The sequence below is a fragment of the Hippopotamus amphibius genome, chromosome 11, assembly GCF_030028045.1.
Source record: "Hippopotamus amphibius kiboko isolate mHipAmp2 chromosome 11, mHipAmp2.hap2, whole genome shotgun sequence".
Lineage (NCBI taxonomy): Eukaryota > Metazoa > Chordata > Mammalia > Artiodactyla > Hippopotamidae > Hippopotamus > Hippopotamus amphibius.
The window spans coordinates 40,371,853-40,395,974 of NC_080196.1; the positions used below are offsets into that span (position 1 = coordinate 40,371,853).

The 24,122-nt window shown below is 45.9% G+C and overlaps 2 protein-coding genes across 2 annotated transcripts in view; both read left to right on the top strand.

The window, feature by feature from the left end:
• Positions 1 to 7,549, top strand: part of PXT1 (peroxisomal testis enriched protein 1) — a 36,292-nt gene extending 28,743 nt beyond the window's left edge. Inside the window, exons 3-4 of the mRNA XM_057699007.1 lie at positions 1,534 to 1,664; positions 7,445 to 7,549. Coding sequence (XP_057554990.1) covers positions 1,534 to 1,664; positions 7,445 to 7,549 — 236 coding nt within the window. The remainder of the gene's footprint in view (positions 1 to 1,533; positions 1,665 to 7,444) is intronic.
• A 2,569-nt stretch (positions 7,550 to 10,118) lies between these two features.
• The window catches only part of ETV7 (ETS variant transcription factor 7), a 38,450-nt gene continuing 24,446 nt past the window's right edge, over positions 10,119 to 24,122 (top strand). Inside the window, 4 exon segments of the mRNA XM_057698193.1 lie at positions 10,119 to 10,165; positions 10,706 to 10,770; positions 12,270 to 12,404; positions 17,875 to 17,970. Of these exon segments, the coding sequence (XP_057554176.1) occupies positions 10,119 to 10,165; positions 10,706 to 10,770; positions 12,270 to 12,404; positions 17,875 to 17,970 (343 nt within the window).

Consider the following 24,122-nt stretch of genomic DNA (forward strand, 5'->3'; position numbering starts at 1 on the left):
CATTTAGACTACAATTTTAGTTTCAGAACTCTGTGTGGTTATGTATATATCCATATGACTTTTCAGCATAAAGTGAGATACTTTTTCCTTCTGGATATTAAAAATTCAATACTTGGAAAATAATAGAGCACTTGAAATGTGGCCAATGCAATTGGGGAACTGAACTTTAAGTTTTGTTTAATTTTAATTAATTTAAGTTTAAAAAACTGATACTTGGGCTTCCCTGGTGGCACAGTGGTTAAGAATCCACCTGCCAATACAGGGGACACGAGTTCAAGCCCTGGTCCGGGAAGATCCTACATGCCGCGGAGCAACTAAGCCCGTGCACCACAACTACTGAGCCTGTGCTCTAGAGCCCTTGAGTCACAACTACTGAGCCCATGTGCCTAGAGCCGGTGGTCCGCAACAAGAGAAGCCACACAATGAAGAGTAGGCCCTACTCTCCACAACTACAGAAAGCCCACGCACAGCAATGAAGATCCAACACAGCCAACAAATAAAAAATAAATGAGTTTATAAAAAACAAAATAGGGCTTCCTAGGTTGCGCAGTGGTTAAGAATCCACCTGCCAATGCAGAGGACACGGGTTCAATCCCTGCTCCAGGAAGATCCCACATGCCGTGGAGCAACTAAGCCCATGCGCCAAAAAAAAAAACAAACCTGATACTCAACTTAATTGTTAGAAAAGTTTTAGGTATGTTTGGAACAATTTGGATATATGAATTTACTTTTTAACTGTAAACTTCATGAAATCAAAATACAAGGTTTTCTGACTTCCCTGGTGGCACAATGGTTAAGAATCTACCTGCCAATGCAGGGGACACGGGTTCGATCCCTGGGCCGGGAAGATCCCACATGCCATGAAGCAACTAAGCCCGTGAGCCACAACTACTGAGCCTGTGCTCTAGAGCCCTTGAGCCACAACTATTGAGCCCATATGCCACAACTACTGAAGCCCACACTCTGCAACAACAGAAGCCACCGCAATGAGAAGCCCACACGCTGAAACGAAGAGTAGCCCCCACTCGCTGCAGCTAGAGAAAAGCCCGTGCAGCAACGAAGACCGAAGACAGTCAATAAATTAAATAAATAAATAAATAAATTTATTTTTAAAAAATACAAGGTTTTCCAATGAAATTAGTTAATATCTGAATTGAGATGTGCTGTAAGTATAAACACTGGATTTTGAAAACTTAAATATAATAAAAAGAGTGTAAAACTAATAATTTTATACTGATTTTATGTTATCATGGTAATACTTTGGATATACTGTCTTAAGTAAAATATATTACTAAAATTATTTTTACCTGCCTTTACTAGTAGAAAATTTTAAGTTAATATGTAGCTTGAATTATATTTCTACTGGACAGAGTTGATCTATTCCAATGCAAGGCTTTGCTTTTCAATAATCATTATGATGACAGGATTTCATCCCTCTCGAAAGTTGTCTAAGACAGTTTTAAGTGACTAGTGGTGAATGATTTACAGATAGTTAATGGAGTTATCTCTTTGAACTCTTTTCTATCAATGCAGATCACAACCCACCTTCTCAGCCCAAGGAGAATAATATCGGTCAGAACCATCACCAGCAGGAAAGAATCCACAAGTTGGCCAGGCAGCTGAGAAACATTGGGGACAGCATCGATCATAGAATGGTTCAAGAGGTGAGACTTCAGTTTCCCCAGCAAGGGCCTGTCAGGGAGGAGGAAAGAGCAAACAGAACTATGGCTGCCAAGTAGCTGGGATGCCCAGGAATTAGAACACATGGGTTAATAATGTCCGGATTACCAAGCAATGAGATCTGAAAATTGTGAACCCGAGTCAAAGCCAGTATTTGATTTCACACTTGCTACTCAAACTGTGGTCCACGGACCAGCAGCAGCAGCAGCAGCATTTGGCAGCTGGTCAGATGTGCAAAATCTTGGGCCCTAGCCCACAACTCTGGAATCAGAATTTACTGTTTTACACACGCCCTAGGGGAGTTGAGTGCACATTAAAGGGTGAGAAACTTTGCTCCACACCCTCCAACTAGGATGCATGTTAGAATCACCTGTGGAATTTTAAGAACTGCAGATGCCACGCCCCACCTTGAGACAGTCAAGGTGACTAACGCTCTGCCAGGGAGGAGAACCTTTGCCTCAGATTGGGGTTATCCTCCTTGAACCAACCCAGGTTATGGTCTAAGCCCAGCTCCCCCTGATTTCTTTGTTTCTCCTGATTATTGTAAGGGATAATAAGGGAAACAGGAAAGAATAATGATTGCTGTTTCGAATCTTAGGGGCCATGAAATCTACAGCCAGCTTAGCTTTCGTTCAGAACAACCTGAAGCTGGCAGCCGAATGAGAATGATCATGTGAGGCTCCATGGTGGGAGGGACGGCTGCCCCTTGCAGCCCAAAGTCCTGCCCTTAAATTCATCACAGGACAGATACCTGTGGTAATTTCTTGTTTATCACGGTGCTGTCATTATGCTGACTTCAGGCCCTCTTCTATGCTCTGGTCCAAATGTGGCAGTACTCAGCCATCCCCTCAAATAAAACATTCCCTGAGACAAAACAAGAATGGAAGGTCCCAACAATGACATTATTAAAAGTAAGAAGGAAACAAACACAATCAAAATATTGATAGACCAATTTCATTCAAACAAATAGTTATTGAGTGCCTACTATGTGCCAGACTTAGTTCCAGACAGAGACAAGGATGGAAGATGAGCCTGCTCTCACAGGACTCTTAATGTAGGAGAGACAAACAGTACAGCAGATGACTAGACTCTAGGGGATACTGAGCGATGGAGAGTGACTTTGGAGGGGCCCTGAGGGAAGGCCACTCTAAGGAGGTGATATTTGAGCAGAGATTGGAACTGAGGGAGAGAGCCATGGGAATACCTAGGGGGAAAGTGTTCTAGACAGAGGGAACTGGGAGTGCAAAGCCCTTGCAATAGGAACAGGCTTAAGGAATAGCAAGAAGGCCAAAATAGCTGGAGTGGGGAGTGCTGAGGTCCAGGAATTGGCCTCCGTCTTAGAGGCGGTGGTCAGGTGTTTGGGTTTTACTCTAAGTATAAGGGAAGCTTGTGGGGAGGGAGAGCGGGAGAGTGCCTTGTGCTGATTTACATTTAGAATGAAGCCTGGCTGCGGTGCAGAGAGTAGGCTGTTGTGAATTAAGTGAGATGTTCTATGTAAATCACTTGGAATAGAGTCTGACCCACAGAAAATGATCAATACATGTTATCGAAGCCAACAAATTAATTTGTTTCGGGGCTTTGCCCTTTCACTGTTTCGAGATGAACATTTCTTTGCCACGTATCATTTGTTACATGATATTTGCTGCCTTCCTTCTAAGCTCCAGTTTCTTCTATAGTTTTCACTGATGACTGTGCTTTATGAATTCTAGGCAAGTCCTTTAGTCCAGCTCTTCTGCTTCTTTATCAGCTAACACTCCGAATACTCCTGGTTCCTTTTAATTTTTCTTCTCTGAGGAGAACAGAGTAGGACAAATCACAACCACCTATTTTCTAAGTGTACCTCCACCCAATCAGGAAGTCACTTCTCCACATAACCTCCTCTTCTTTTTCTTTTCTTTCTTTCCCTTACCTTTTTTTTTTTTTTTGGTAACGATTTTTTTTGTCTTACCTTTTAAGTTGTAATTTACTTATGTCTTAAACTTAACCTCTGCAGCTAAATAAACACTTTTCTTTTTTAAAAAATAATAACTTTATTGAGAAATAAAATTCACATAACATACAATTCACCCATTTAAACAGTACAATACATGGTTTTTGGTATATTCATGGCTGCACAGCCATCATCACGATCAATTTTAGAACATTTTCATCACCCCAGAAGACACCTCAAATCCAAAGTCCCTTCTCATTTCCTCCCAGTTCTCCTCCCAGCCCCACCATCAACGTTCTATCTCTCTGGATTTGCCTATTCTGGAATTTCATATAAGGGGACTCATATAATATGTGGTCTTTATGTTTGGCTTCTTTCACTTAACACAATGTTTTTTTCAAGGTTCATCCATGCTGTAGCATGAATCAGCACTTCATTTCTTTTTATTGCTGAATAATAGTCTATTATATGTATATATCACATTTTGTTTATTCATCAGTTGATGAACGTTTGGGTTGTTTCCACTTTTTGACTGTTATAAGTAATGATGCTATGAACATTTGTGTAGAAGTTCTTGTTTAGGCATGTTTTCGATTCTCTTGAGTACATACTTAGGAGTGGAATTGCTGGGTCATATGACAACTTTATAGTCAACTTTTGAGGAACTTTCAGATCATTTTCCAAAGTGGCTGCACTATTTTACATTGTGGCCCACCCGCAGGGTACGAGGGTTCTTGTTTCTCCACATTCTTGTCAAAATTTGTTGTTAACTGTCTTTTTGATTATAGCCAGCCCAGTGGGTGTGAAGTAGAATCTTGCTGTGAGTTTGATTTGCACTTCCCTGATGGTTAATGTTGTGTATCTTTTCATGTGCTTATTGGTCATTCGTGTAACTATTTGGAGAAATGTCTATTCAGATCCTTTGCCCATTTTTTTTTCCTTTGCCTATTTTTAAATTGGGTTGTCTTTTTATTATTGAGTTGTAAGAGTTCTTTATATATTCTAGATGTAAGTTCCTTATCAGATATATTATTTGCAAATATTTTCTCCCATTCTGAAGTTTGTCTTTCACCTTTTTTTAAATTTATTTTTAACTTTTAAATTTTATTTTGTCTTTCACCTTCTTGATGGTGTTCTTTGAAGTGCAAAAGTTTTAAATTTTGATGAATTTTAATTTATTTTTCTTTTGTTGCTAGTGCTTTTGGGGTCATACCTAAGAAACCATTGCCTAATCCAAAGTCATGAAGATTTATACGTATGTTTTCTTTCAAGAGATTTAGAGTTTTAGCTCTTAAATTTAGGTCTTTGACCCATTTAGAGTTAATATTTGTATATGGTATGAATTAAAAGTTCACCTTCATTCTTTTGCATATAGGTATTCAGTTGTCACAGCACCATCTGTTGAAAAGACTACTTTTTTCCTACTGAATTGCCTTAGCACCCTTGTTGAAAATCAACTAACTGTAAATTTTGGGGTTTATTTCTGGACTCTCAGTTCTATTCCGTTGATCTATATGTCTATCTTTAATGCCTACCCTACCTTTTCTTGTAACATTTTACAAAGCTAGCTTTGACCTAGACTTTTAAAATAATCTTGTACTGCAAAATTGCATTTTAGAACACTTTAAATAGACCACAGAATATTTTAAAAATAATTTTAAAATTCCTCCTAAGTTTAGCTCTAAAATGTTAAAGGCTTTATTCTGCTGCTTCAAGGCTTACCTCAAGCAACTTTAACAGAATTTCAAATCTGGCATGATATATTGCTTTCATATACAGTTGTTTATTCACCTTTTGTACTTTGTTTAATCAAGTGGTCACATTGATTCTCCAGATGTCTTCCTGCTTTTGATGTATTTAAAGAAACTTTTATTCTTGCTCTTGGAACTCCCCGGCAAGGAGTTCACAGAGGTGTATTTTCATCTGCCGAATTGATTGTCCTCGAGTTATCACACAGCTTGACGTGTTATTCTTTTCACTTAAGCACGTGCTCTGTGTTTTCAAATAGGCCTTGGTTCTCAAAATAACATCTTCTATTTTGCCATCTAGTTTTGAGGGGTTTTGGTTCAAGGACCTGGTTGTTTTTTGTTTTTTTGTTTTTTAAATCTGGGGCATGTCATTTTCCTAGATATCAAGTGTGTTTAGAAATAGTCTTCCTATTGCTTTTAGGATCTTAAATGTGTCTTTGACATTTTTCTCCATAGGACTCTCTCCTGGGTTCTAGAAACTGCCCCCTCCCTGTCCCTACAGGCCCTAAGAGTGGCAACAACTCTGCTGCTCCCAGCCCACCCTTGTGCCCCTCCCCCCACTTTTGTAGACAGTGTCTTTGTCTGACCCTCCCTGAGTTATCCTAACTTGAGGATGCCATCCGTTTTCTCTGGGACCCTGACATTAACTTATAAAGAATTTCTTAGTTTGTGAGAAAGACGGGAGGGACATGAACATTTATTAAAACATTTTCTTCCAGGTACTCTGAGATACTCTTACGTGTTTCATTTAGTTTTCCAAATAACTCTATGAATGAGTGCAATGGGTATTTCAGGAGAAGCATTTGAGGGTCAGAGAGTTTAGATAATCTATCCAATGTTACTCAGCAACCAAGCAGCAAAACTGGAATTTAAATATATAAGCATCTGACTCAGTGCTCTGTATATTTTCTCATCTGCCTTGCTGGAAGGAAATTCAGTTTTTCTGCTATCAACTATAAAAGGGGGAAAGAAGTTCTTTCATGATTTCCAATTATTGATAGGACAAAGTCTAAATTCCTTAGCCTGCTGCTAATGGTTTATCATGCATTCAATCAGTCAGTCAGCTAATATTTATTGAGCACCTACTATGTGTCAGGCTCCATTTAAGTGCTGGAGATATGGCAATGATCAAAAGAGAAAACTCCCCTGATCTCATGGAGACAAACAATAAACAAACAAAGAATATAGTTTATCAGAGAGTGATCAATATTCTGGAGAAAAGTAAAGCAAGGGAAGTGATGAGAAGCATTGGGGGATTTGCAATTTTAAGGGAAGGCCTCACTGAGAGGGTACCTTCTGAGCAAAACCCTGACAGAGGTAGGGGAGGGGCCGTGGACATGGGGGGAGAGCCGTGGAGGCAGGTGAATAGCAAAGGCTCTGAGGCAGGGGCATGTCTGGCACGTTTGAAGAGTAGCAAGGAGGCCAGGGTGGCTGAAGATGAGTGATGGAGAAAGCAGTAAAGATATGATCAGAGAGGTGGGTGGCAGGGCCTTGAGGTCAGCGTAAAGGCTCTTCTAAGTGTGGCCACGCCATTGGAGAGCACTGAGCAGAGGCGCCGCATCGCAACAGTCTGCGAGGCTGCTGTGTTGAGAACAGACTGCAGGAGGAGGGCAGGGCCAGGGAGAGTCCTTTCTGTAGGGCCCCCGGCCTTCTTCTCTTGATGCTCCCATATAAACAGTGGTGTTTACCTACGGCTCCAGAAACCTGCTGTGGTCTTTATCACTTCCAGCTTTTCTCATCTAAGTCCGTTCTTCCAATCCCAAAGCAGAGCCCCTTGCTTCTTTGCGAGGACTAAGAAAGTGCTCTGGGAAGCCAGAGGAAGAGGTTAATCAACCCTGAAAAGAGTGCCCCGATTGGGTGATGGTGAAGATGGGAAAGCATGTCCAGAGGAAAACTTCCCAAGGTACCGTAGATGGTGTGGACATTATGGAACAGACCAAGATATTCTTCCACTCAGTACTTCATGAAGCAGCCCGAGAAGCTTGTTTGTGGCATTGATTGAATTAATATCAATACTGAATTTCTAACTTTGGATGATTTTATCACTTCTTTTTTAACCTTTCTTGCTCTCTCTGTTTTTCAACAGGATTTTCAACAAGAAGGCAGAGCTATCCTGGCTCATTTTGTCTTAGTTTTCTTTGGAGGAGTTCGCAGGTTGCCGCGCTTTCTCTGGAATAACCATTTGATGTAAAAGGAACGTAAATGTCAGGTTATAGTTTCCTTCTACTCTCTGAGAAGACAGGAATCCCACCAGGGCAGATGGGAAGAAGACCCTTCTCTACCTCCTCTCTTTTCACCCATCATTGTTGCTTTGTGCCTGGTTTGTTGGAGAACTGCGGGCTCACTGGCCATGTCTGTTCACTGGTCAGCCAGTGATGAGATGTCTGTAACTGCCTCATGGTAGAACTCAAGGAGCTTAGGAACCAGGAGGCCTTGCTGCTTAGGAAACACCAGCACTGTGGATAGTCCCACTGCTCCTTTTAAGGAAACCTTGAACATTTCCTCCTATGAGTGAAATTGAACCTCATCCCCAGAGGTCACAGAAAGGGGTGCTTTCTCCTGGGCCCCTTCCCTGAGTCCAGGGCCCTCCAGCAGCTTGCTTGCCCCACCGTCGTTGCTCATGTCCAGACCTGCAGTGCCCTGTCCTCTTTGTACCTTTCTGTCTACCTCATATTCCCTCCCTCCACCGTTTGAGAAGTATGACAAGTGTTAAGAAAGTTTGTTGTTATAAATTATAAGTTCTGTATATGCATTTTGAGTTCTTTGTAGGAAAAGTGTTACTTAAAAAATTAATAATTTAAAAAATGAAATAAATATGGTTATTTTATTGAGCATGAAACACCTATGCATATTTCTTTTGTGAAGGAGGGAGTCTACTTGTTCCTGCTTATATGGGTTCATAATTTTGTAGTTTGATCTTATATAGCATCACCTTCATCCTTCCAAAGGGAAATGTCCTCATTTTTTAAGTACGTCTCAGGCAATGCCTATCATCACCTAGGTTTTGGCTTCCTGGCAGGGAACAGATCCTAAAACGTCTTTCTTCTTTTTTTTTTAAATAACTTTTTATGATTGATTGATTGATTTTTTTGGCTGTGTTGGGTCTTCGTTGGTGCACGCGGGCTTTCTCTAGTTGTGGCGAGCGGGGGCTATTTTTCATTGCAGTGCGTGGGCTTCTCAGTGCAGTGGCTTCTCTTGTTGCGGAGCACTGGCTCTAGAGCACGCGGGCTTCAGTAGTTGTGGCGTGTGGGCTCAGTAGTTGTGGCTTGAGGGCTGTAGAGCGCAGGCTCAGCAGCTGTGGCACACGGGCTTAGTTGCTCCGCGGCATGTGGGATCGTCCCCAACTAGGGATCAAACCCGTGTCCCCTGCATTGTCAGGTGGATTCTTAACCACTGCGCCACCAGGGAATTCCCTCTTATTTGTTTCTTTAACTATTTTGAGTAGGTATTTATTTATTCATATGGTTAAAAAAGTAAAAACTGTATAAAAAGGAAAACCCTTACCCTTATTTTCTATCCTGAATCGCAGTTACGTTTGTACGCTTGTTACATATCCTTCCAGAGTTTCTTTGTTCAAATACCAGTAAACACACACACACACACTCACAGAAACACACAAAAGGCAGCATGTAATGGCCTGTTCTGTACCTTGATGTTTTTGCTTAGCATGGTGGTCAGGCCCTATTCTACTTGTTTCACAAGTGTTAACTCACTCTTCATAAGAACCTAATGAGACAGGTATTATTATTAGCTCTATTTTCCTGTGAAGGAAACTGAGGCAGTAGTTAGTAGAGAGAAGGAGTACAGAAGTTAACTAAGTTGCTCAAGGCCACACAGCCAGTAAGTAAGTGACACAGCTGGGTTTCCAAGCCAGGAGGGCAGTCCTCGGAGTCCAGGTTCGTAACTGCTCTGCTGTGCTGCCTCTTGGAGAGCTTGCCACGGTGCATAGAGAGCTCCATCAGACGATGCACAGGATTCTGGTAGATGGCAGCAGCATCGTTTATTTCCTCGGTCCCTTCTTAATGCATGCCAGGGTTGTTTCTAATCACTCAGTATTATAAGCCATGTTGAAATAAATAACCGTGGTGGATATGTGGAGGTACATTTGTTGAATACGTTGCCAGGGTTGGGATTGCTGGGTGAAGGGTAAATACATTTGTAACTCTGCTAATCCTGCCACACTAGCCTTCGTCTGGTTGTAGCACTTTCCATGCCCAATGTTCCCTGTTCCCCACAGCCTTGCCAGCAGATTATGTTATTTAACTTTGGAATTTTTTTCCAAATTAACAGGTTAAAAATGATATCTCAGAATAACCTTAATTTGCACATCTTTTTAAAGGGAGGGTCTGAGCATCTTCTATGCTCAGGAGCCATTTGGCATTTACTTTAATGTGGACTGTCTATGCATATCCTTTGCTCATTTTTCTATTGGGTTTCTGGTCTTGTTCTTACTGGTTTCTAGGAGCTCATGATTTATCAATGCTAAGGCAACAGCATCTGTACCTTCAGATTTGGGGCAGGTTATTAAGGCTTCTTGCCTCCCTTTCTTCTGCGTGTATGGGTTTGCTTTAGTGCTTACAACCTTTTCTGGTTTCCCCTCAAGGCGGAGGGAGCTGAGGCAGGTACACACCGTTGATGGGAAGGTGGGCACCACACCTGGAGCGGCCAGAGGCCTGGTAAAAGGTGGCAGCTGGGATCCACTGAGTACTTGGGTCTAGGTCAGAAGAGCATCATAGCCTCTCTGAGGGTGGCATTTGGGCATGGGGCAGTGGGGCCTCCACCTGGCTGAAGGGCAGGCCGTGGCCAGGTCAGAGCTGGGAAGGTCACTCACCCCAAGGGGAGAGGCACCTGGTGCAGGTGGACAGCATGGGAGGCCCCCTCCTATCTATCTGTGGAGATGAACATGAAGTTGGTGACACGAAGTTGGCCTGTCGCTGTTGTGAGCCCAGGATCAGGGGTTCCCTTGGCTCTCCAGATCCTGCAGAATCCCACCGCTAACCCCCTGGGATCCAGTGCCAGGCTGCCCGAGGGGCTGTCCGTCCGTGAAAGGATGCGAGCAGGACCGATGCCTCCCAGTGGGCACGCATGCAGCGCCCCGGGATTCCCCTCCCGCAGGGGTCAGCCTCTGACCAGGGTGGGAGTAGAAGCCAGATCCCACTCATTTGTTTTCATTTCCTGGAAGGACAGCAATGACCAGAGAACCCTGTGCACCTGCTCGCCCGGGAACCCCAAGCGCACGGTATCCAGTGCTATTTAAGATTCCATCCCATGAGACCTTCCAGTTTTGGAGGCCAAGTTAGGGGTTTGGGGAAGGAGGGCCTGAGAGTGCCGGCCTAGGCCCCAGCAGCTGCGGCCACCAGTGCACTCACGCCGGACAGCCGGGTGGCTCCCTGGCCTCCACCTGTAATGCAGGTAAGAGCCTGGCGGCTGACCCCCGCAGCGCGCACACGGAGCCACCCGCCCACCACCCCTTCTCCACCCACTTCAGTTTCCATACCCATTCTTATCAGACCTTCTCCCTGGCTGGACTCTCACTTTCCAACACATTCCCAAACCTCACCATCCATCCCTCACCGCTTCTCACTCTTCTCCACCTCACTCGCCTCCAGCCTCTCACTCTCTCCCTTGGAAACCCCTCTGTGTCATATACGGCTCCTCCCCCCTCCTGCTCACCTCTACATCAAGCTGGTGTAGTTCCTGCACAAGCCAGACCCTCACAGCTGGAGATGCAACCACGCAGGGACTCCTCTCCTTAGCAGTCCCTCTCCATCTGACATAGTTCCCTAGGAGCCTCAGGAACCCCCAGAACTGGGCCCCCTTCCCACCTCCAAGGCCTTTCTCCACTACCCTCTCTCCAATATCCATATCCACATCCTTTTTTTTTTTTTAATCAGAACTTTCCCTTGCCTCTGTGCTGAAACCCAGAGCTCTATCTCTCTGCAGCTCCCTGGCTGGCGTTTCCCAGTCGGTCACACCCTGGAATTCCCCATGACTCACACTTGGAAGAGGGCGGAGGAATAGACAAGGAGCTCCCCACAAGTCCCAGGCAAGTCGAGGCCTCGAGCCCCTTCTCCAGCTTGGCAAGCCCCTTCGGCCAGGTGGCAACCTCTGAGGCAGGGTATCCTGGGTACAGCACCAACTAGGGCAGGGGCGTGGGGGTAGCCAAGAAATGCAGTGAGAAGTATCGCCAAAGGTGTCGAATCCTCTTCTGCGGTGGCCACGGCTTCTTGAGTTTGCTTTGCTGGCTACAGATCACAGTCTTTCACTGCACTTTGCCCTTCTCAGACACCAGGAGATGAATGAACGTAATGCTCTTGGAGATCCCGGAGTGCGAAAATGACTCTTGCTGGGATTGGTTTCACTTTTGCTTTTCACGATGTGGCAGCCTGTGGCGGGGCATAAGCCCCAAGGAGCCCCCGTTTCTACAAAATTCTGTCACTTTTTCATCCCCTCATTCTGATGGCTGAGCCAGAGGACCTCTAGGGCCCAGGAGGACTGTAACATTGTAAAGATGAAGACTTCCCTTGGTGGGACCTTGGGATTCAGAAATTTATCCTTTCTTTTTCTCTTTCGAAAATAGTATTTGCTTTTTTATATGTTTCTGGTTGAAGGTCTTTTTATCCTGGCTGCTCAGGTTCCCTGTGTCCTCTCACCAAGGTTCCTAAGCTCTCAGATTTCCAGCTTACAAGTCAAGTACTGGCAGGAGAGCCTTCTGGTAGGATTAGGCAGATGAGTGAAAAGCTTGAATTGGAAAGATAAAATTTATTGAGTGTCCACTGTATATAAGATGTTGATGGTACCACGCTCAAGACTTATGTGGTTCCTACCTGTAAGGTAGACACAGTGATAGATATTCTTCCCCTTTGAAAAAAATCCTCAATACATTTAAGGATGACTGAGCCTTCACCAAGATGCTCATATTTGCCCCTTCTGCCCCTCTCTCTACGAGGGAGCGTCGGCTGGTTCTCCTGTGAGCCCCAAGGCAGCCACACCACCCCTAGGCACCCAGGCCCACGCCAGATGTGAAGCTCAAGTGAATCTGCTGGGTGAGGAGGAACATCAGCAAGCTGCTGGGAAGACTCAGAGAGAGAGAGGGGAGGAGAAAGACGGATGTTTTTACAGGATGCAAAGGTGACGCATAAACTTCTTATCCAAGAACTGCCTTCCCTCCATTTGCTATTTCTTTGCTGGGTTTTTTGTTTTGTTTTTTACTTTTGTTTTTTTGGCCACATCACATAGCTTGTGGGATCTTAGTTTGACCAGGGATTGAACCTGGAGTCATGGCAGTGAAAGTACAGAATCCTAACCACCGGACCGCCAGGGAAGTCCCTTTGCTGGGTTTTCTTTAACTTTAATTGGTAACGAAGTCAGAGAAGGTCATTGTGAATCCTCCTGCAGGGAATACAGCTAAGGCCAAGCTTGAGGGCAGGCAGTCTCCTGGTTGTAAGATGAGGATTGGGATTGGATGAACTATTAGGTCCTTTCCAGCCTAAGGACAAAGAGTTGAGGATGTTGCCAGTGAGGAAGCCAGACGGGGCTAATCCGTGAACAGTTGTATGTACGTAAAACCCTCTTTCAAATAACTATGTTTAGTTTTTGTTGTTACAAAAGTAGCATGTGCTTATTGTCAAAAATCGGAAATGACAGAGAAGCATAAGAATACATAGGACAATCAAATCCACTCAAAGATAATCACAGGAAACATGTTGGCTCTATCCTTTCATGTCATTTTCCTAAGTAATGCTCCTGCCCAAGGAAGCTCATAACCATGGAGCAGGCTGCCGATTAATGCATTCATGTGGCTGAGAGGTGGAAAAGCTAAATGACAAGCTCAAAATCACACAGGTCTCCACGCTAAGGTCCAACCTTGGTTCTGCGGATCATATTCTAAGAGATTTTCACATGCACTTCCTAAGCTGTGGAAATCACAGGACAGGCAGCTAGCTGACCACCTGTAGGGTCTTTAACCTGAGTAGGGGTCTGGGGGCAGCTGGGGGCAGGCATGTCTGACCTGGGTTATGAAGCATCCAAGTCACTTTCTGCTCGGTTGGTCCAGGGGCTGGAACACTGCTTTATAATTTCACACCCTTTTGATTTCCTGGCCACAAATTGCTTTTTGAGCTGCTGACAGGACTGAGCAGAATGTGGTGTATGCCAGTCAGAATGGCCACCATCAAAAAATCTAGAAACAATCAATGCTGGAGAGGGTGTGGAGAAAAGGGAACCCTCCTGCACTGTTGGTGGGAATGTAAATTGATACAGCCACTATGGAAAATGGTATGGAGGTTCCTTAAAAAACTAAAACTAGAACTACCATATGACCCAGCAATCCCACTACTGGGCATATATCCAGAGAAAACCATAATTCAAAAAGATATATGTACCACAATGTTCATTGCAGCATTATTTACAATAGCCAGGACATGGAAGCAACCTAAATGTCCATCGACAGATGAATGGATAAAGAAGATGTGGCACATATACACAATGGAATATTACTCAGCCATAAAAAGGGGTGGAATTGAGCTATTTGTAGTGAGGTGGATGGACCTAGAGTCTGCCAAACAGAGTGAAGTAAGCCAGAAAGAGAAATACAAATACCGTATGCTAACACATATTTACAGAATCTAGAAAAATGGTACTGATGAACCTAGTGGCAGGGCAGGAATGGAGATGCAGACATAGAGAACGGACTTGAGGACACCGGGGGGAGGGGAAGCTGGGGCGTAGTGAGAGAGCAGCATCGACACATACACACTGCCAAATGTAAAATAGGTGGCCAGCGGGAAGCTGCTACAGAGCACAGGGAGATCAGCTTGATGCTTCGTGAAGACTTAAAGAGGCGGGATAGGGAGCCTGGGAGGGAGGCTCAAGAGGGAGGGGATATGGGGATGTATGTATACACGTGACTCTTTCACTTTGTTGTACAGCAGAAACTGACACAATACCGTAAAGCAGTTGTACTCCAATAAAGATTAAAAAAAAAAAGAAAAAAAAAGAAAAACAAAGAATGTGGTGTATGCCTTCACAGGCCTTGGGATGACCTTGTTGCCCCCAAATGACTGGCATTCTTTTAATGGGGAACAGAGCTTGTCTGTTCAGGGTGAGAGGGAAGAGGGGACTCACAGACACTAGAGACGCCCAGAGCGTGGAGGCTGCCCTGGTACCTCACAGCAGCAGAGGAGGGAAGCGGCAGTGTGATTTGGGGAGGGGGCAGGGAGCTCTGTGAGGAACGTCTGTAGCTTTATTGTGTCCAGATGCCAACAATGACGGGTAGCTCGCGGCTCAGGGCTGCTCTAAGGAGATATTTGGCCACGGGTACCTAGAGGGTAGGATTTGGGCTCCATTCCTGGCCCAGGCTGTGGGGATGAGGAAAAGCAGGACGTCGGGTCAGACCTGAAGACCCTGAGCATTGCTGCTGAGGAGGACCTCATAGGTCATCGAATCCAGTCCCCTCGTGGCAGCTAAGGACACGGAGCCTCAGAGGAAGGGGCTCCCTGCAGGTCGCACAGGGCCCTCTGGATCGTCCCCCATGTCTCCCCCCTTATTCAAAGACCACCCCAACCAGCTCACCGAGTCCTGGAAAGTCAACACTGGCAGAGGCCCCGGATGTCCCCTCAGGTAATGCCCTCCTATTTCAAATAAGGAAACTGAGGCCCAGGAGGTTGTATTCTGCCCAAGGTCATGGAACTTTCAGTCCCTCCCTTCTGCTGGGTGCCTAGCTCAAGGTTGCTGGCTGAGAGGGTACAGGAGGAGAAGTGGGGATTTAGAAAGTTTAATCATCACCTTGGAGAATACAATCAGGCAAGCCTTTTAACGTAGGGGGTGTTTTGTTTTGTTTTTGGCCACACCACGTGGGACGCAGGATCTTAGCACCTTGACCAGGGGCCCCCTTCAGTGGAAGCACCAAGTGGGACCGCCAGGGAAAATCCCCAATGCAAGCCTTTTAATTTCTGAAACCCCCTTCAGTGGGGCCCCCCTGAGATGGTCACCAGGTCTTCCCGCATTTTTCTGGTGATGGGAATTTCCTCCCCTCTTGAACCAGCCTCTTCCATGTTTACTCAACTCAGGGTACAGGGTCATTATGACCTATTTTGAGTTCCTGAGGTACTAGTCCCATTGCCTTAGGTTACATTTCTCCAGAAGCAGACCCTGAAATACTTCCCCACAGAAGAGAGAAGGAAATCCAAGAACTTTCTCTTGGGCCAGGCAGCCCTGTGGGCAACTGGAGCTCATAACCAATGGGGACCTGTGGGGGAGGGGCAAGGAAGCTGGGTCTTTATCCACTCACTTCCCACCCACCATGGGATGAGAGCTGCTTACAGGGGTGTTGCCTCCCAGCTTTCCAAGTTGCCCTGAACACCGGCTGAGTCCAGTGCAGCGTGAGGTGCTGGCATTTGGCACCCAGCCGCCTTCAGAGAGTAGAAGTAAGAGCCAAAGGTGGTGGGCAGGACTTTCTATACAACACATCTCCTATATTTCTCACCTTAGGTTCCATGACTCATATTTACTGCTGAAAATGTTCAGACAACATAGTTCTAGCCCTTGGTAAATATCTAACAGTCTTGAAAGATAAGGTACACTAAAGGGCTGATTTTCCTGTCAATAGCATCCCAAATAAGCAAACTGCTGAGACCCAAAACAAAAGTCTGACCTTTTAGCTGGTTGGGATGATGTCAGCCCTGTTTCCTACCGGGTTTCCATTGCTGGGCATCGCTCTGACATTTATTCCCAGTCGCCCACCCCATTCCCACCTCTACCTCCAGCTTCCATTCTCATCATCCGGGCTGATTTGCCTCTACACAAAGTGAACAAACAAAACAAAACAAATCTTGCTTATCTTTCTGAGTCAGCACCAAGTGCAGCACACAAGCTGCTTCCCTGTTGAGCCCACTTTTCCACGTTTATTTGCCCGACAAACAAAGATGGGCAGTAGAGCAGTGGAAAGTCCACTCTGAGGGTGACTGTAATGTCTAGTGACAGGAGGTGGGCTGGGATGGAGGGGTGGGATCCACCAAGGCTCCGGCAGAGGGACTCCCGTGCACAACAGGCGATTTACAACTATGTTTCATTCTGAGGAAGTGGAGAATGAAGGGGGATTCGCGGCCCCCTCCCCCGGTCTGCGTCCTCGGGGGTCTGTCCAAGGCCAGGCCGGGGAGAGTCGGAAGCTATGAAGGCAGGGCAGACCCTTAGGACCACTTGCGGGACCCAGCCTGAGGTCACAGAGGAGTGAGTCTCGGAGGAGGTGATGCAACCTCCGGGGACTGCTCAGAGGACTTTGAGAGGAAGCCGTTCAGAGATGGTCACCAGCATGTCCTCATTCAATGGCAGAGAAACCAAGACTCTGCTAATGATCAGACAGGGCCTCAGACCCAGGACTCTTAGTTCTTGGTCCTGAATCTTTTCATTCTCCAGGAGCTCATTCCTGGAAAAAAGCTGTGAAATTCCCACTGTCAGATGCGGAGGGAATGAGACATCTTTGTGTTTTGAAATTGGCTTTCAAAGCTCCTAGCTGTGACTAAGCCACACGAAAAGACATACAACACCACCTCTGATTTTCAGATGTCACAGGCAGGGGAAAGTCACCTCTTGGCAACCCCCTGGTGGTGTACAACAGGGGAAAGGGCCCTTGGGGCACTCCAGCAGATTTTTCTGTGCCCTTGCTCAAGTTCACATCCTTTATTTATAAGGGAGTCCACAGATACTTGTTTTAATAAATGCAGTTCTGACAAGTGTGGCTTCCTGGCATGCTACACCAGGGCATCTCAAATTTTCACATGCACATGAATCCCCTGGGAGCTTTGTGGAAATGCAGATTCTGATTCAGCAGGTCTGGGTGGTGCCTGAGGCTCTGCCTCTCTCATAAACTCCTGGGTGATGCTGTGGCTGCTGGAAACGCGTGTGGGATCTCACCTTTGGCAGGTGTCCCAACAGTGATGTTCAAGGTGTTGGCCAAGACTCTCTGTGGAGGTGAAATCAACTTAGTGGGTCAAGATAAGTATTTTTTTTAAATGAAATGGAATATATCAGAGTACATCACAAATAGTAAAGGTAGCTGTGATTTAATGAATACGTTGTTTTGGCTCTTTAGGTATACATGGCTGTGTGGGTCATGACATAAAATGTAATTTTTACTGTGGGTTGCGGTCCGAATGGTTTGAGAAATGCTGTGCTAGATCACGGCATATTAGAAACAGTAAGTTAGATGGATGCAGGTGAGGTGAGACAGGTGAGGTGGAGCGCGGAGGACGGAGACCAGAAGTGAGGATTCCGCACACTGTGAGTGTGGACAGTGATGCCACCACCTGAACACGGAAGGGGACACGGCAAACAACAAACAGGAGGAAGATGCCCCAAACTAACCATCTGAGGACAAAGAGCCGCCTCCTCCCTAAACTCAGGGGCTGGGCTGGACCGCGTGCCTCTTTGTGCGAACAGAGATGACCTCTCCTTTGGGAAGGAGCCACGTCCAGCCTGGCCTGAGTTTTACCTGCACTGTCCCTGGCCTCCCCCCAGATGGTGCCCTTGTGCTGGCCCTGCCCCCACAGCTGGTGACGACCACACAGCCGAGCGTGATGACCAAGAAAAGCGATCCCAGCCGGGACAACCAGGGCAAGCAATGAGGTGACGGATTTGAGGGGACTCTGAACAGACAGCGACCCGCGAGAGATGGAGGGCAATGGCAGTGCTAAACCAGTCATCACGCAGAGGAACCAGCTAGTCCCTGTTTCCAGGCAGGCTCCCCAAAGAGGATACTGATTAATCATAACAAAGGCTGTTTGTTGAGTTTTTACTCCTGAGCAGGTTATCATGCTGGGCGCATTGTACACACTGTCTAATTAAATTCCTCCGTAGGTCTGGGAAGCAGGCTCTTTTATTATCCCCACCTTTCAGATGTGAAAACTGGCCTGTGAGGTGAATTATCTTGTCCATTGTCACCCATCAGTAAAACGATGGAGCTGGGATTTGAACCTATGTCCCGTAGACCCCATAGCTGTCACTGACCCAGAGCAAGAGCCTCCAGCATCAGAGGATGGCAGTGCCCATGTTCAGGGGGCCAGCCGAGCACTTTACACTGTTATCTGCATGCCTCCTGGGGACCCTGCCAGGTAGGTACGAGCCAGCTGTTAGTTTTGGTTTTTTCTTTTCATTCTTTTTTTTTTCTTGGCTGCGTTGGGTCTGCGCTCAGGCTTTTCTCTAATGGTGGAGAGCAGGGGCTGCTCTTCATTGTGGTGCATGGGCTTCTCATTGCAGTGGCTTCTCTTGTGGCGGAGCACGGGCTCTAGGTGCGCGGGCTCAGTAGTTGTGGTGTATGGGCTTAGTTCCTGGACCAGGGATCAAACCCATGTCCCCTGTATTGGCAGGCGGATTCTTAACCACTATCCCTCAGCTGTTAGTTCTGATTTGGTTGCTAAAGATTAGTCCAGCTCTGTTGCTCCTGGAGGTCACTGGACCTAGTAAGCTGCAGAGATGTGGTGAAGAGTAGTGGGAAGTAGCTTTGATCGGGTGAGGAGGGGGCGGCTTGAGGGAGTCTTGAAACCAGGACAGAGGGGTTGTGACTTGATGGAGTTGATAGTTGGAAGCCATGTTGGTTTCTCTTTTTTTTTTTTTTTTAATTTTTATTGGAGTATAGTTGCTTTACAATGTTGTGTTAGTTTCTACTGTACAGCAAAATGAATGTTATACATATACGTATATCCACTCTTTTTTAGATTTCCTTCCCATATAGATCACCACAGATCATTGAGTTCCCTGTGCTAAACGATAGGTTCTCAAGCCATGTTAGGTTCTCGAGCAAGAGAGTAAAGGGATGCTGTGGGGAGAGAGACCTGGTCAGGGCTGGCTGGGGGTCCACGGAGGGGGTTGGTCAGGATGCCTAGAGGCCTTTCCAGCGCCATGCTGATTTGCTCAGCTCACTCATTTGGACAATTTATATGTACTGGGCATCTACTGTGTGACAGGTATTGCTCTAGGTGCTAGAGAAACAGCAGTGACCGAGACCGGCAAAGTGTGTGCCTTATGGAGCTGACCTTCTAGTGGTGGACGCAGAGAGCACAGAAGGAAGTGTGAAGCCCAGCCACGAGCCTGTGGAGAGGGGAGGGAGGGGCAGCCCCCACAGCCAGCCCTGCTCTGGAAGCCAGGGGGACAGAGTGCTGACTCTTCAGAGACACCTGAGCTGTGCCCTGGACAAGCAGCCGGGGGCTGTGTTTATGTCTGTCCAGAAGCTGGGAGCCAGCCAAGCTGGAAATCCCCAGTGAGAGGCCCCCGGGGCAGGCAGGGTAAGGTGATATCTGCCTGGAGTCTTGAGAGACAAAGATGGTTGATGGGAAGGAACTGAAAATACAGTGGATCGTTGCCAAGAGAGGGAGACGCCATGGGCTGCTCAGCTGGCCCTAGAGGTTTGGTTAGATTGGTAAGGGGAGACCTGGTTAGGCTCATCTGTCACTAGGTCAGGGAGCCTTCTTGGGCTGATGCCTTAGATAACACTTGCGAGCACTGGTTGAGCTCCTAGGTGTGCTGGGCCCTGTGCCAAGCATTTTACGTGTCCCCCCAACCAACATCAAGAACTCCATCTGTCTCAGAAAGCACACACCGCACGCAGACACTGGTCTTTAAACTGTCTCATAGGGTCCTCATGACATTGCTGTGTCGCTGGTACTGTTTTTGTCATCGCCCTCACTTTGGACAGGAGGAAACTGAGACAGTCATTTACGTCCCAATGTTTAACGCTAGCCTGGCACCATCATTGGTAGTTTTTGTTGCTGTTGTATGTTTTTACTTTTACTCTTTTTTTTTTGAGGTGTAACAATCTGTACAGTCAAGTGTACAGATTTTAAGTGTACAGCTCCACTAATTTTTGTGTGTATATATCCATGTAGCCTCCACAAAGATCAAGATTTAGACCATTTCCAACACCCCAGAAAGTTCCCTTGTGCCTCTGTCCAGTCAACTTCCAGTGAAAGGGCCACCACTACTCTGATTTTTTTTTTTTTTTTTGGCCGCGCCATGCCATGCGACATGTAGGATCTTAGTTCCCTGATAAGGGATCAAAACTCATGCCCCACTGCAGTGGAAGCTCAGTCTTAAACACTGGACCGCCAGGGAAGTCCCAGCACTGTCTATTCTTGATGGTATTTCTATATCTGCCTTCTTTCTCCAGTGCAGCATCTTTGAGCTTCATTTATGTCATGAGCCAAAGTCGTTCGTGCATTCTGGTTCGTTGCCAGTCAGCACTCCATTGCATGGAAACATCACGATTCGATTGTCCATTCTCTGGCCGATGGATAGTTGGGATGTTTCCAGTTTTTTTTTATTGTGAATAGAGTCACTGTGGACATTCATATGCATGTCTTTCAGTGGATGCACTCACCACGTCTCTTAGGTCTTTACTTGGGGGTGGGATGCTGGGTTGTATAGTATGTGGCCTGGGTGCCTAACCTTTGTGCCACACTGCCCCTCAAACAGACCAGTGGGCAGAGTTATTATCCCATTTCACAGAGTGGGAACTTGAGGCTGAGAGAGAGTGAGTGGCTTAGATGAGGTGACTTGGCTGAAAGGGGCTGAGCTGGAACCTGGACCGTGAGCTTGGGGATCTGGCCCTGAGCCAGGTGGCTGATCCAGGGAACAGCAACCTGACTGGTGTGAGGGGCCTCGACCCACTGCTGGGTTTGACTTTGGTGGCTGACCCAGTGCTTGGAACCTGAGCCTTTCCTGGGGTTCAAGTCCTACTGGAAGAACATTTTCACCTTAATATTCTTTTGAAGACATGAGGAATGAAAAAGTCCCCTTTCCTAAAAATTTTATTGAAGTATAGTTGATTTACAATATTGTGTTTAATTTTTGCTGTACAGCAAAGTGACTCAGTTACACACATACATATACATTCTTTTTCATATTCTTTTCCATTATGGTTTATCTCAGGATATTGAATATAGTTCCCTGTGCTATACAGTAGGACCTTGCTGTTAATCCATCCTATATATAATAGTTTGCATCTGCTAATCCCAAACTCCCAATCCTTTCCTCCCCCACACCTTCTCCCCCTTGGCAACCACAAGTCTGTTCTCTATGTCTGTGACTCTGTTTCTGTTTTGTAGATATGTTCATTTGTGTTGTATTTCAGATCACACATATAAGTGATATCATATGGTATTTGTCTTTTTCTGACTTACTTCACTTAATATGATAATCTCTAGGTCCATCCATATTGCTGCAAATGGCATTATTTCATTCTTTTTTATGGCTGGGTAATATTTCATTGCATATACGTACCACATCTTCTTTACCCATTCCTCTGTCATTGACATTTAGGTTGTTTCCATGTCTTGGCTATTGTGAATAGTGCTGCTATGAACATAGGGGTGCATGTATCTTTTTGAATTACAGTTTTCTCTGGATATATGCCCAGGAGTAGGGTTGCTGGATCCTATGGCAACTCTATTTTTAGTTTTTTGAGGAACCTCCATACTGTTCTCCATAGTGGCTGCACCAATTTACATTCCCACTAACCATGTAAGAGGGTTCCATTTTCTCCACACCCTCTCCAGCATCTATTATTTGTAGACTAAAAAAGTCCCTTTTATTTGTCACTGGACTGGAGGTGCTGACTGCATGAGGATGAAAGGTGACGGTAGGAGTGAGCATGAGGAAATGAAAGAAAAACCAAATTACACTCCAGAAGGATGACAGCTTCAAAGTTTCAGGTGCTACTGGGGGCTGTGTGTGACCTCAGGGTCCTTCAGAGACAGCTTGGGAAGTCCCCTGCCCATCTCTCTGGACCTGGGAGCAGGGCCTCATCTGTGGTCTTTATCTTAAAAATTCAGGGTTTTTCCCTCTGAGTGTAGTTTCTGTGTTTTCATGGAGGCAGAACAGCCAGAGGGGTGTGGAATCCATCCCCATCCTTTGGCCAAACACAGGAAAACAGACCCCTCTGACTCAGGAATCATAGTTTTGAAATTTTCAGGCTGATAGTCTGATTAGGCAACTGCGTACAAAATGCAATTGGCAGTTGGTCCCCAAAGTCCCCGGAAGTCCTGGCTGGCTGTGCAGGCCTGCCCTCAACACCTGCATGACACCGTCACACAGCCTCTGAGTTCTACGCCAGACAACTTCTTGTGTCTCCCTTCTGCATCAACAGACTGATCTCCTTTGGAGGCTCTCAATTCCTATTTGCATCCTCCATGCATTCTTTTCCTTGCATTCGTGCCAGGTGTAGGCACTATCATTAAAATGACATCTCATTCTTCTCTGTGCCTGTCCCTGATTATTGAGGCGTCCTGCCACATGTTTATTAGTGGATTTGCTCTACTGCAGAGCTTCTCAATGGAGCAATTTTTCTCTCCTTCCCCAGGGACATGTGGCAATGCCTGCAGACATTTTTGGTCATCACAACTCGTGAGTGGGGGAGGGGTGCTGCTGGCATCTAGGGGGTAGACGCCAGGGATGCTGCTAAACATCTTACAAAGCGCCCACAGAAATTCTGCTGCACTGTCAATTGCTGGTAAGGTTTTTTGTCTTAAAAATAAAATCAATTTAGAGATGCTCTTGACCTATCACAGGCATTTTATCTGTCACCTGCATTGCAAATGTTCTTTTAGTTTTGTTTATGGTATCTTTTGACACACATACAAAAATTAACGTAGTCAAATGTGTGCTTCATTTTTACTACAGTCTTTGCATTTCCTGTCATGGTTGAGCCTCTGATACCCTTGTTCAGTACATATGGTTTCCTGTTTCCACTTCTATTAGGGTTTCTATTGTTTAATTCATTAGGCCTTAATCCACCTGGAATTGATTTTTGTGACTGATGAGAGGTGAGGGTCCAAATATAGACTTTTCCAGGTAGAGAGTCAGTTGTGGTTTTATCATATCTTAAATTAGCTATCCTTTCCCACTGAATTAAAGTCTCACACACACACACATGGGCTCCCTCTTTTCCAGTGATACTTGTCAATCTTAGGTTAACACCATCAGAACTTGATCATGTGGCTTTGTAGTACCACAAAGGCCAACTGTCACTTCTATTCCTCTTTCTCCCCTTAAATAATTTTTGGGTCAATTCAGACATTTCTTCTTCTTCTTTTTTCTTAGGTCCCCAAATAAATAACGGAAGCCTCTCCTTCCTCCTACGCTGGGTTTCGTTGCTCTGCTTTCTGTGTCTGTAGTAAGTGCACGTTCCCTCTGTGCCACTGATCAGGATGGTCATTAGAAGGTCGTGAGTCCCTGGGGTCCCTCCCTCCCGCCAGCGTCACTCTGTGCCGCGTCCCCAGCAGCGCCGTGGTGCTTGGTGCATGGCTGGTGCTCAACAGAGAGTGAGGGAATGCATGAGGGGGTGGAGGTTGCATATCTTTTTTTTCTTTTTTAACATGAAAACTAGTTCTCTCTCTTGTGTTGTTTTGGGACCTGACAGTCAGAGGTTGGCTTAGTCCTTGTCACTCTCAAGGTGTGGCCTTAGACAGTTGCTTCTCTCCTCTGCTCCAGTTTTCTTACCTGTCAGGCTGGACCTGATGAGCCCTGAGCTGCTTCCAGTCTTACACAGCTGGGGGCCTGCGAGGGATGAAGAGCGCTGGGGAGGAGAAGCACCACACAAAGTGAAAAGCCAGGTTGACTTATTGCAGCAGGAACAGTGCCAGGGCCCCCGATACTTTTAGGGGCCCATAAAAATGGTCCAATTTCTTTTAAAATCAGAAAACAAAGTCACACCGTTTAAGTCACATGATTCGGCTTTAAATCAATCAGACACCCTTAAGTCACACCCTTAAGTG